Source organism: Silurus aristotelis (assembly GCF_946808225.1).
Source record: "Silurus aristotelis genome assembly, chromosome: 18".
In the NCBI taxonomy this organism is placed as follows: Eukaryota; Metazoa; Chordata; class Actinopteri; order Siluriformes; family Siluridae; genus Silurus; species Silurus aristotelis.
In genome coordinates this window covers 1392168-1405369 of record NC_139591.1, presented here as the reverse complement: position 1 = coordinate 1405369, position 13202 = coordinate 1392168, and the positions used below count along the sequence as shown (strand labels likewise).

At 39.5% G+C, this 13202-nt stretch overlaps 2 protein-coding genes across 3 annotated transcripts in view; one reads left to right on the top strand and one right to left on the bottom strand.

Annotated features, from left to right (window-relative positions):
- galt (galactose-1-phosphate uridylyltransferase) overlaps positions 1-9269 on the bottom strand; it is an 86626-nt gene extending 77357 nt beyond the window's left edge. The window contains exons 1-6 of one of the 2 annotated variants that reach the window (XM_083567994.1): positions 9091-9269; positions 8038-8207; positions 6276-6351; positions 5556-5604; positions 3222-3351; positions 1058-1114 (exon numbers count right to left, since the gene is read on the bottom strand). In XM_083567994.1, the coding sequence (XP_083424120.1) occupies positions 1058-1114; positions 3222-3351; positions 5556-5604; positions 6276-6351; positions 8038-8207; positions 9091-9136 (528 nt within the window). In that variant the 5' untranslated portion in view covers positions 9137-9269. The remainder of the gene's footprint in view (positions 1-1057; positions 1115-3221; positions 3352-5555; positions 5605-6275; positions 6352-8037; positions 8208-9090) is intronic. The other variant, XM_083567993.1, reaches the window with a different exon arrangement.
- A 203-nt stretch (positions 9270-9472) lies between these two features.
- sigmar1 (sigma non-opioid intracellular receptor 1) lies at positions 9473-12837 on the top strand. Its single transcript, XM_083568056.1, has 5 exons — positions 9473-9555; positions 9683-9845; positions 10467-10667; positions 10846-10938; positions 12246-12837. Exons 2-5 carry the CDS (start codon positions 9698-9700, stop codon positions 12473-12475), a joined length of 672 nt encoding a protein of 223 aa, XP_083424182.1. The 5' UTR covers positions 9473-9555; positions 9683-9697; the 3' UTR covers positions 12476-12837.
- Positions 12838-13202: the final 365 nt, after the last annotated feature.

The window sequence follows — 13202 nt, the reverse complement described above, 5'->3', positions numbered from 1 at the left end:
TGGATCTGTAACGAATGGGCATTCAGTGATGAGGATGAGGATGGGTTCCCTTTTTGAGTCTGGTTTCTCCGGTGGTTTCTTCCTCAAACATCTCAGGGAGTTTTTCTCCCCACTCCTTCCACTGGCTCACTCATTAAGGACTTAGTTATGATGCTATAATGTATATTCATAATGATTACTTTCTGTAACTCTGATTTGGGAAAATGTCCATTGTTAACACCTCAAGCTCGTTTGTAAATGTGTCTGTTCGACACGGTTCGTATCTGTTGTATAATCTGACATTGAGGAAACATTAAGGTATTAATGTTTATAGGATCCATCCAAGACTTTATTGCGCTCATGTTGTTGGATGTGACGAGTAATAATTTTAAAAGCCTGCTGAAATCATATAGTCTACACGTCTCTGTGGTACGCTGTAATAAATTCAGGCACGGCTCTCTGCAAGCAGGAACAAATGCTTTTTAATACCGTGAATAAACGTCCACTGACTGGAGAACGTCACTATATTGCTTATTTGTGTAAGGAGCAGTTCTTACCTGTCTACTGCAGGTATTGCAGGTGTCTACTGTTTTACATTGAGAATCTCAATAAGCAGAATATTCAGGGTCAAGAGACGCCTCATTTCTCGATCCTTAATAGACGTAACTCTTCAGCGACATACCGTGTGCGTGCATTTTACTTCGGCATTTTTTGCTATGAAGAAACAAGAATGCATGGCTGCTGTAGATGAATTTGTGGTAAATCACCAATCCTCTACTGCCCCCTAGTGGACTTGGATTTGACCTCCACACCACCGGAGACCAGGTTTGCAAAGAATAGTACAGTGAATAGTAAACAAAATTGGAAGAGATACTATTTATTATTACAACGTTACAGCTTTAAGACGTAAAACCTGATCGGCACTTTTAAATGTTTTATTGTTTAGCGATTGTTAAGCCGTTTCTCTTTTAAATTTTTTTTTTTTTAATGCAACGTTTTAATCTGTGGATAAAATTAGCGTGGTGTATCTTTGTATCTGAGAGACTTTAGGACTAATTGGGACAGAGCTAAAGAGTACCTGACAATGGGGATGAGGATTGGAGCAGCCCATCGTGGCTCCTTTATTCTCGAAGATCTAAAAGGTAAGAAAGAAAAGAGAGAGAGAGAGAGAGAGAGAGAGAGAGAGAGAGAGAGAGAGAGAGAGAGAGAGAGAGAGAGAGAAAGAGGGATGGAGGGAGGAAGTAAAAAGAAGCTGACATTTAATTAAAGAGTAAAGCTCTGTGTGTGTGTGTGTGTGTGTGTGTGTGTGTGTGTGTGTGTGTGTGTGTGTGTGTGTGTGTGTGTGTGTGTGTGTGTGTGTACAAAATCACACAATGCACTACACGCATCTATGTTACGTCAGACCCCAGACACCCAAAGAGCAGCCTTGAGTCTCCTGCTGTAGACTTTGAAGAGCTCCCCAGGCTTCCCTCAGGGATGATATTAAAAAACGTGAGCAAAATCTGGCCCTTTTCTAATCGTCTGGATAAGTATCCACTTCTCCCAAGTTGAGTTCTGAACAATCTAAGCAGCAACAGAGAGCGCGTGTTCTGGTGAGGACGTAATTGGTGGGCTTATCTAAAAGGACGCAGGAGCGGAAAGCGAAAACGAAAAAGTAACACGTGGTGTTTTTAAGACCTCGTGTGTGTCTGGTCTTGACATCAAAACAAGTTGACCTTTAACCACACGTGCTCCTGAAGGCTTTAATAATAATGAGCTGCATTCGGCTGTTTGGTGGTTGATGGTGATTGATGATTTGGGAGATCTTTCATGAAATGCTGCACTTTTAATTTACGGTTAAATCGGCAAACTCGAGGGTTCTGTCCAGTCTGCAATTACACACTATACGGACAAATGTATTGGGACACTTGACCTTTCCTTCCATATGTGGTTCTTCTCCAAACTGTTACCACAAATCCAAAGGCACACAAATGTATAGGACATCTTTGGTAGCTGAAGTATGAAATATTTCCCCTAATGCTAACCAGGAGAACTGAACCTATTCCACCATTACGATTTGCTTTACATGGTTTGGAGTGGAAGATCTCCTGCTATAGAGCTCTGAACGCTGACTGCACCCCAGGCCTTCTCCTCACCTACATTATTACCTGACTTTACTAACATTCTTGTGGCTGAAAGAATCTCCACAAATCTCCACAAAATCTAGTGGAACATCTTCCCAGAGGATTGGAGGGAATTATAAGTGCAAATTGGAACTAAAAGTGGAAGAATGCGATGCTCAAAAAGAGCACATACCAAACTTATGGTCAGGTGTCCGCAAACTTTTGCCAATGTACTGCACGTCTAGTTGTTGGTTGATCCTCGTGCACTAAAACAGCTTGGGCGTTTTATGAGCTTCGGCAGGCTTCGCGCGGCTGAGCGTCGATCAGGACCGAAAAGTCCTCGCTGAGAAGCCAGATCCCAATTGATCCAATTAGTAAAGATGAGGAAGGCTGCAGGAGGGAGATGGGGCTAATGGCATCCCCGCTCCGCCTGGCTGTTTTAAACACAGATCGTTATGGAAGAATAAAGGCTGCAGAAATGACAAAGATGCACCCTGGAGTGCGACTGACTTTTACTACAAATGTTAACAGGGTTTTTGGGAGGAACGGCTCAAACTCCCAGAGTGTTTCATAATGAGAAAAGGGAACGCTCCAGCGCCACAAAGTAAACATTTTTGTTTTGTTATGGTCGAGTTTAAAAGATGCCCAAATTATCGTCAGTGTTTATATGTAAATTTCAATATCTAAATCTATTTACATAAGATTGGTATGTGCTTATTTCTGAACATCGCATTCCACGTTTAGTTCCCATTTGCTCTTATAATCACCTCAACTCTTCTGGGAAGATGTTACAGTAGATTTTGTGCAGATCGATGGAGATTCATTCAGCCACAAGGGTGTAAGTAAAGTCAGGTACTGATGTAGGTGATGTGAGGAGGCCTGGGGTGCAGTCAGCGTTCACATTCATCCCGAAGATCAATGGGGCTGGAGATCTACCACTCTGACCCATGAAAAGCAGATCTTCAAGGAGCTCGCTTTGTGCACAGTCATGCAAAGCATTTTTAGGTCTCCAAGTTCAGAGGAAAAATTTCATGCTACAGAATCCCAATACTTTAGTTCATACACTGCACACTAAATGTTTTATTCCTGACATAAATCAAATCATAACTTCAAACAGTTGCTTCCAGACTAACTTCTTACCTGCACCCATGGATAGGTGGCGCCAAGCTCCTGAATAAGCTCCGCCCATTTGTCAATCACCTTGCAGATGTCTTCAGACTGCATTAAGGGAAGGGTGATGTCAGACCATGGATGGAAGCACATGACCTTACTGAGAGTGCGAAAAAGATAGCAGGAAAATAATAATATTTAATATATATATATAAATATCAGCTCACAAAAACGTGTGTCGATGCTAGCAGGCACGCTATAGAGGCTGAGCTGCATTACTGGAAAATGTAAACACTTTACCACTGATTGGTTTCATTCAGAAAACATTTGTTGAAGATTTTAAGCCCAAAACAGCTCCTGGAAAAAAAAACCCAATGTAGCACAGTGAACATGAATGCTGAAACTGGCTGTTTTTTTATTGCACAAATAGTACATGGCTTTTTCTGCACTCTAAACTCTTCTGTTCGGAAGCAAGAGTTGGCAAAACAACATGAGTTTGTGTGGAAGATACAGGGCAGGTCACAGGAGGCTTTGCTGCAACTTCGACTGGAGCACTAATTGGCTTCCAACACACATGTCTCTGATTTGGAGGAGCCTCTGGAGACCGAATGGTTCAATCCGATAGAGAGAGACACAGTGTGTGATATTATTCAAACACAAACCTGGTCATTTACTTCGGCTGCAAAGTTTTACTTCAGCTGAGGGTTTGAGAAAAAGATATTCTTTTACTTTGCAGCACAGAGCAACTTACAACTGAGCAGGTGAACTTGGTGGTGCTGGGATTTGTATATAAATATATCTATTAAAAAAAAAAAATTATATATATATATATATATATATATATATATATATATATATATATATATATATATATATATATATATATATATATATATATATAAAACAAAATGTTCTTGTGAATGTTTTAAAGTCGTTACGGTGTTTGGGATTTGCGTTAATCATCGGGACACCAAACGGAACTTTTGCAATGTTTCCACACGGACGGGTTTAATCGCCGGATGTGCGCATCATTGTGGATTTTGGTGTTTAATTTGAGACTCGGCGCAGCAGTAAAACTGTTTAGTGATTGAAAAAGATTTTCTGGTGGAGTTAATTTTTTTTTATATCTGATTAAAGCGAGGGCGTGGTGAATAAACGTGTGTTGCGTTGAAGGTTAAAGATATATACAGTACAGACCAAAAGTTTATATATATATTATATATACAGTACAGACCAAAAGTTTATATATATTATATATACAGTACAGACCAAAAGTTTGGACACACCTTCTCATTCAAAGAGTTTTCTTTATTTTCATGACTATGAAAATTGTAGATTCACACTGAAGGCATCAAAACTATGAATTAACACATGTGGAATTATATATGAAATTATATACATAACAAAAAAGTGAACTGAAAATATGTCATATTGTAGGTTCTTCAAAGTAGGCATCAAGAGAATGCCAAGAGTGTGCAAAGCAGTAATCTAAGCAAAAGGTGGCTACTTTGAAGAACCTACAGTATGACATATTTTCAGTTCACTTTTTTGTTATGTATATAATTTCATATATAATTCACACACACACACACACACACACACACACACACACACACACACCGAAAAAAATAACATTTAGCCAGGCCCTTTCGCTTTCGTTAGCATCGTCCCTGAAGAGCAAGTGAGGATTTTGTGCTCCAGCGCCGTTTGTGCACTTTGAGCCGAGCATTACTGAGCAGCTGAGCAGAAAAGTTTATTCACACCTCCATCAGACAGTAAAAACAGTTTTAATTATTTATCTAAAGCCATACTGCTCGCTGTGGGTGTTACGAAACACACCCGATGGAGCAGGAATAACCGGCAGGAGCCCACCATACGAGTATTTACTATAAAAACTATAAAATACACATTATATACACCTGTGAGATGAACCTACTGCAACAGGGAATTAATGAACACCTTCCGACCAATCAGAATTGAGCATTCAGAAAGCGCTGATGTATAAATCACAAGAATGCACATTATACAGCAATCACCAAAACTGTGTTTCAAACAAGTTTAATCAGTTTCTTCATCATTTATTCCTCTCTAAATGTTCTGTTGAACTGTATGTTGGTGATCAGTAGATTCACCAAGCGCCGATCAGAACACGTGTAAAACAGAGCGTGCGCTCGACCCTGATTGGTGACTCGCCGCGTGTTTCACCAGTTACGTTTTTATCCTCGTAAATAAAAAGGAACAACAGATTTCACAAAAATTGCATTTACTTCATTACTCCCCACCACTGGTCAGGTGTCCACAAACTTATGGCCCTACAATTTGGTTTTTATGACTGTTATGTAAAAGAGGATGAAGCTTTCTCACCAAACACCTCTTGCAGGTTTGGTCTGGAACAAAGGATGATGATCTGAACCTACATAACACACACACACACACACACACACACACACACACACACATACAGATGATGTTTACATGGAGAATGATTCCACGCATCACTGCCTGTCATAACATTAAAGCCATCATCTAGGCTTCATGCTGCAACCTGGTAACATGCAACATCTCAGCAACTACTGCTGTGTGAATACGGTAAAGTTTTCTGAAATGACTTTGCACTCGCTGGAACTGTCGTCTATCAGACAAAATCCATACCTGATGGTTTTTCCAGGATTCTGGTCAGCTGTTAATACGAGAGCGGCCTCTAGAGGCGAATCACTGACAGCACGTGCCGTTTGTTTTTTTGCATGTGAGAGTGTGCGCTGCACGGAGAGTGCTATAATATTATATTATTGTGAATGTATTAATTAAATTATTATATTAATTAATTAATATATTCATATTTATTTCCTATATCACTTTTCATCATTCAGTACTGTTTTTATTTATTTTTGTAATAAAGTTCAGTAGTATTTTACATGGTGTAAAATAGATTCACTTAGCAGGTGATCCAATCGAGGATATCAAAAAAGACATCACGATATCCATGAAAAAGGTATTGTGATATAAGTGATCATAATATCAGTATTAGATCATTGTAATCGATTGCACTAATCATGTTTGTATTTGTCCTACAGCGTACGTTACCAGGATCTGGAGCATCCGGCTGTAGTGCAGGGAAATCGTTATCAAACAGGAAGGTGGCGTCGTAGTCAGGATTCACCTAAATTCAACAATAAACAATACGCAGACGATGCATGAATTTCAAGTTCAATGTCATCAGTTTAGACGAGATCAGCAAAAATATTACCAAATGTATTTCATGAATAGGTTTCAGAAAGCTATTAAATAAAATGCGTGAGAGACGAGAGAAGATCAGCCAAGAAGATCCATCCTATTAAAATAAAATGGTGAAATGATTCGAGGAGAGGTGACGAGAGTAAAGGAAGGAAAAGAGAAATCATTATTTCCTTGCTTAGAGGGAATTGTGTAATGAAGGCAAAGACAAGCAGGAATTATTTTTTTTTTAAACAGTTCAACAAAGGTACCCGCACTGCTCACGGCTAAACTTTTATAAAAAAGACGCTAAAAACTGCTCAAGTAGCAGAAGTTTGTACAAAGTGACACTGAAGACAAAAAGCTGAATCTGGATTTAATCATCTGCTTTAACCATGTACATGCAAGGCTCCGCTATTCCTTTAAAAAAAATACACATTATACATATCAACACAGACACATTCCCACCTCACGCCCAGTGCTCCCAGTAGAAACTTATTAAACCAGCAGTCACTAAAGATTGTAGCTTCCAAGTCTAGAGAGTCTATAAATGTGGTGGATGCATGGCGAGATGTAACCATGACAACCAGACTAATTAGCAGTTTAGGTCAAGTCTGTATTTACACTTTCATAGCACTGATGCAATTCAACTAATAATTTCATTGTGCACAACATGTAATTATTTTTAGGCTCCAGTGCATGAGAACGTGACAAAACGTGACTCCAAGATGTAACCTTGATGTGAGACTGTGGAAATAAAGTGTAGCAGAGAAGAACGCTCTTATATTGTCTCACTTTGGTGGGTGGGTGGGTGGGTGGGTGGATGGATTAGATAGATAGATAGATAGATAGATAGATAGATAGATAGATAGATAGATAGATAGAGAGAGAGAGAGAGAGAGAGAGAGAGAGAGAGAGAGAGAGAGAGAGAGAGAGAGAGAGAGAGAAGTAGTACATTTATATCAGAATATAATATGCCTGGTAGAGTAAATCAAGGCTTCTCAAACAGAGCTTTGCTGACACCTTGTGGTCTGTGCCATAATTACAGGCCGGAAAGCAGGATCGTACAAAAACATTTTTTAATTACGTATAAGTGGTACTTTAATAAAGATTTCTCAAAAAATTAGCACGGGTCAAAAGCTTTAGTTCAAATCAAGGATAAAAAAAAATAATAATAATATATAAAAATAAAAAAAAGAACATCTCCGTGACTGACTGTGGCGTGGTTGTTTGTGTCAGACGTCCTGTTTTCTGGGAATTTTCACACAGTATTCTCCAGAGGTTTGTGTGACAAAGTGTAAAAAAAACAGTTCTGTAGAACATGAGAGGAAAGTGAGAACTCAAAGAACCACTCATTACAACGATGGTGAGCTGAAAAAGCAGTTCTGATTTTAGCCATGAACAAGAATCTGAGGCTACAGTGGGCACAAGTTTGATGAAAATAAAATATAATACAATTCTAATTAAGTCCACTGCAGTCTCAGGTTGTACCACTACAAGATCTTGGATACTTTAATGGAGGTGCAGGTGAGAAGTGAATACATATGCAAAAATAGAAGAAAAAAAACGATTAGATGAAAAAAAAACAAGCTTCTGAAATGATAATGATGAACTATGTTTCTCTGATTCTCACCTCTCCATTGGCTCTGGTGCTCCTGGGACAGAGGGGATTTTGGGGGTCATGACGAGGAACGGTGTCCTCTTCCACCTTCTCAACCTGCCCTTTCCATGGTCGTTTCATCCGATGAGCCGAGACCAGAACCCATGAATCACGCAGCGGGTTGTACCTCAGATGCTGGTGCTCTGAGACAAGAAGTCATAAATTGTGAAAGCAGAAAAAGAATAACAACCGGTGACATCTGATCAGGATAATAGGTGATAATGAGGTCTCATTGATGACATAATAAGAATATTGATGGGTGAAATGATCACACACACAAAGGAAGAATATACACACAGTATTCGTATTTTCCATGCTGTCCTAAAGAATGAAAATCTTCTGCTGGGTTTATGTCTAATCCAAATTCTTTAACAAGGGGAAGCAATAAGAAGGATCTTCTTCCCGTAGAAGACACTATAGTGCAGGGGTCTATTTTTCCATTTTATTTATTTCTGTGTTTTATTTATTTGTTTATCTTTTAAAGAGAGAACACTTCTGCCTGTGCCAATTTCCAGTTTTTCCTCGATAAAGTAGCTCACAATGATTCTGGATTATGGATCAGTCCATGAAAAAAATAGTATGGCATGAAACAATTCACACTTATGGACACTTTATAAGGGACTGCATGTGCCAGATATTCCTAATAATAAAGCTTCAGAAGAGGACACACCATACTGTCATGTGAACAATGCATGATGGGAAGAATTTAATATTTCTCCTGCAGTCATGGACTACAGGTTGCCTAGGCAACGTACTATTTGTTGTGATATTGGAAATATTGATTATATATTAGAGAAAATAATCATCAATCCAGATCCAGTCCAAATGCAGGAGTCCATTCAGGTGACTTGTCACGGGATGATATGTCAACAGTGTGTGTGTGTGTGTGTGTGTGTGTGTATATATAGTATCAGTCACGTGTTTATGTAATGCATATAAGAATGAGAATTAAAGGGAGATTAATGCACGTGGGTACAGAATTTAAAAAAACACCAATGGTCATGCATGTGGTCACATCATATTTACCTCTTGGATCAAACTGGATTTTGCTCGCGGTCTCCGTTTCATCCATGACAATTTATAAAATAAACTATAATACGATCCAATAACAAAACTATAGCATGTAGGATCCCTGATCACTCACACATCATGAGATAGGAAGCGTGTTTCGTTCCTTCTGATTCGAGTTGCGTCGAATTTGCGCAAACCGTGGCGCTCGATTTCATTTAATGCACATGATAATAAATAACGTCATTTATTTACAAATTAAAATAGCGTGTTGCTTTATGTGTGTGTGTTTGTATTGTGGAAAAAAAGGATAACAATAATAAAACACGAATCGGTTGAAATGCGCACTCGTGCGCCGCGTTGATTTTCAAAACGCACCGGTGCTTTGAGCTTCCTGGTAGAAATCTCGAATTGTATTGGATGAGAGGTGTTCAAGCTGACGCCTGATTGGTGGAAGTCGAAAGCGCGTGCACGGCATGGCAGGCGAGTTGTGAGAGTGTGTAAGAGATCTAGGGGATCCGAATAGGAGTGTGTGTGATTGTGTGTGAGTGTAGCTGTTAGGTTGTGAGATTTAAGTGTAGCTTTATTTTTTTTTAATGTTGTATTGCAGGTAACAGGTTCCTACATGATGTTTGTAAGTAGAAGACTGCTGAAACTCGTGGTGGTGGTCGGAGTGCTGGTGTTAGGAGTACAGTATTTACAGTACTGGTTAGCCAATAAACAATACGTGTTCAGTAAAGAGGAAGTCGCCAAGCTGGCCAAACAATACGCAGGTGAGTTCAGGTGGATATTATGGAACACCTGGTGGGTAGGTGAATGGGCTGGGTGGTGATCCTGTAGGTTCCTGGTTCAGTCTGGTTTCTCTCTGAAGCATCTACATGAGTGCCATGTGTTTCTATACTCAGCTTGGAATTCAGGGTCTTGGCTCAGATGGCATGTCTGGTTCCCAGAGACGGTTGGTTATCTGATCACAAGCTTGGCACTTGCTTGGACATGAAAGGTCATTTGACATTTGGATTAATAGAATATCAGATTGAATGCAGTGGCCACATCAAATCTGACCTATCACCAGGGCATGGTTGCATTTCGAATAAGTCCATCCTGAAACACCTTGCCCACACGTTCAGTTCCGCATAGCACACTGACTTATGAAGGTCGGTGCTCCCTGTGAGTGTGCGTGCAGCCTCGTGCTGCCATCTGTTGGTGTGTTACAAAACTCGTCTCAAAACTTCTCAATCATAGAGAAAAATAAGACTGGCATCTCCACCCTTCACATCATAATGCATCCCATAAGAAAATGATTTATTCTGATCTGTTTAAAAAAAAAGTTGCTTCCAGATCTGTCTAGCTGTCTTCTCTTGTATCTGTGTGTTCCTCTTTGTGTGATCTTGTAGGTCAGGATCATGAGCAGGCCTTCTCTAAAATAGTGGTGGAGTTAAGGAAGCACTACCCGGGCCACATCCTGCCTGACGAGGACCTGCAGTGGGTGTTTGTGAATGCAGGGGGTTGGATGGGCTCCATGTGTTTGCTCCACGCCTCGCTTACGGAGTACGTGCTGCTCTTCGGGACCGCCATCGACACGAGCGGACACTCGGGTGAGTACGCTTAGATACATAGACATAATTTAGACCTAAAGCAGATCTTTAATCTCCTTCATTTTACATCCATGACTTCAGTGCAGACCCTCTTCTGGTGTTATTTACAGTTACCTGATTGGTTGCCTTTTGAAGGATCAGAGGAGGGTTTAAGGTGAAACGTACTTTGTTTCTTTAGGACGATATTGGGCTGAGATATCAGACACCGTCATTTCCGGGACTTTCAGGCAATGGAAAGAAGGATCGACTAAAAGCGAGACTTACTACCCAGGTAAGAAAATGGTTTCTATTTGCTGTAAAATGTTCAACCTCGTTCTCTACATGGAGGCAGAAACTTCGCTTTCATCCGAACTTCTTCCTAATAGACTTGTAAGAACTGTCACAAAACGTTCGTCAAAACCGATCATTTCGAGACCTTCTCTCTCATGTCTCCAACAATGCCTGAATGAGGAGCTTTAGATCCGATGGTTTTTATGTATGCATTATCTCACAAAAGTAAGTACACCCCTCACATTTGAGCATATCTTCTAAAGGGACAATTCTATAGAAATAAAACGTGGATATATTTTAGAGTAGTCAGAGGAACCCATCTTGATTAACCTCTGTATGACCCTGAACACTGTACTGTACTTTACTGTACTGTTTCAGGGTGACACTGATCTTCTTACAGCCTCGACATCTTTGTGGAGAGAAACAGTTATAATTCTTACATCTTCAGAGACTCTTTACCATGAGGTGCATGTAGAACATCCAGGGTTCAGTATGAGAGAATTGGACTTGAAGCACCAAAATGTAACTGCTCAATGTACAGCTGTTATCACCAAGGGTGTACTTACTTTTGTTGCAGTTATTTAGACAGTAATGTTCAGAGCTTTCAGTGCACGTGTGTACCGAATGAGATCTTTTTTACGTGCGGAACATAGTTATTAGTAGCTATAGTGTATTATAAAAAAATTTATATTAAATGTAAAAAAACCACACGTGCACATCTGTATTCCCCAAATGTGGTCTAACGAATAAATTTCGAATAAAAAAGATCCATTACATTCTTCATCGGTTTAATCGATTACTCAATTTATTCAATGTAATAAAAAAAATAGCATTTATTTGATTTTATGATTTAATTTATATATATATTTTTTTTATTATTATTATTATTTTTTTATTTTATTTTTTTTATAAAATATTTGATGTATTATTTAACCAGGCAGGTATTTTATTAAAAACAGTTGTAAAACGATCACAAATGTTAATAATAATAATAATAAAAAACTGCTTTAATAAAAAAAACGACAAGCAAATTTAACGTTCTGCGTTTCTTCCCCAAAACCGCATCGAAATCGAACCAAAACGCGACTTAATACCCCGAGGTACGTACCGTATTATCAATGTTCTTCACTGTTACACTCCTAATTTATAGCATTCAACTAAAGAACTCGATAAATCTCCTGAGACACTTATAAACAGGTTTTAAAGTAAACAGGTATGTGAAGATCTGACACGCAGCACATTGCAGCAAACAGAAATCAGTCAGAGAAACGTGTCTCATCCTCACGTGACCGGACTCTGCTTTAACAGGTGACACGATCGTGCACTCGGTGGGCGAGGCGACCTCGGTGCAGTGGACTACAGGGACCTGGATGGTGGAATACGGCCGAGGGTTCATTCCGTCCACGCTGAGTTTCGCTCTGGCAGACACGGTGTTCAGCACGCAGGACTTCGTAACGCTCTTCTACACCTTCCGAGTCTACATCAAGTGTCTGCTCCTGGAGGCCAACACGTTCCTAACCGAATCTGGCATCTTCTAGAAGAGCAGGGAGATCTCCAGCGGCCGATGTTCTACTTCATTGCCATCCATTGGGGCAAGAGAACAGACAATGTCAGTGGTCTTTCTCAGGCAGGTTGAGGAGAAAAAGTGAGACGGTTCTCATAAAATAAATAAATGATAGATATAACAATAAATGTGTCATAACTGTTAGTCACTGATCACTACATTTATCAGTTTTAGGAAAAACAGAACTGTTCATTATATTCAATATCTCACTGGGCACTTTCGACTGTGAAGATCTTCTCCATGTTCCTGCAAGAGTTCCTCTCACTGGAATGGTGTTTGAATTGTTCATTTCAATCATTTTTGTCCACAATAAAACTCTACTGCTCTGCTCTGTCATTTATTTATTCGCTTATATTTTTAATTGTCTCAAGTTATTTCTTGACTGTCTTTCAGTGATCTTTCATTTCCTTCTTTTCTCTTAAAGATCTAGTAGATCCTTCTGTTTACTAATAGCGTTATTGAGTTCCAGAGGGTTAAAACAATCAACTTTTTTTTTACACAGTGATATGAGACAGAGCCCCCAGAAGTAAAAAAAAAAAAAAAGCCAGTCGATCCTGAAAACTTGCTCTTGTTCTCGCCATGTTCCTGTTGGTTTCCTAGAATATTTCCCATTCGGATGCTTTTCACTGCATTATTCCAGCAGGTGTGAAGGAGATGCACTTGATCACCTCTTAACGAATTTGTCGTCCACCACTTTGCTG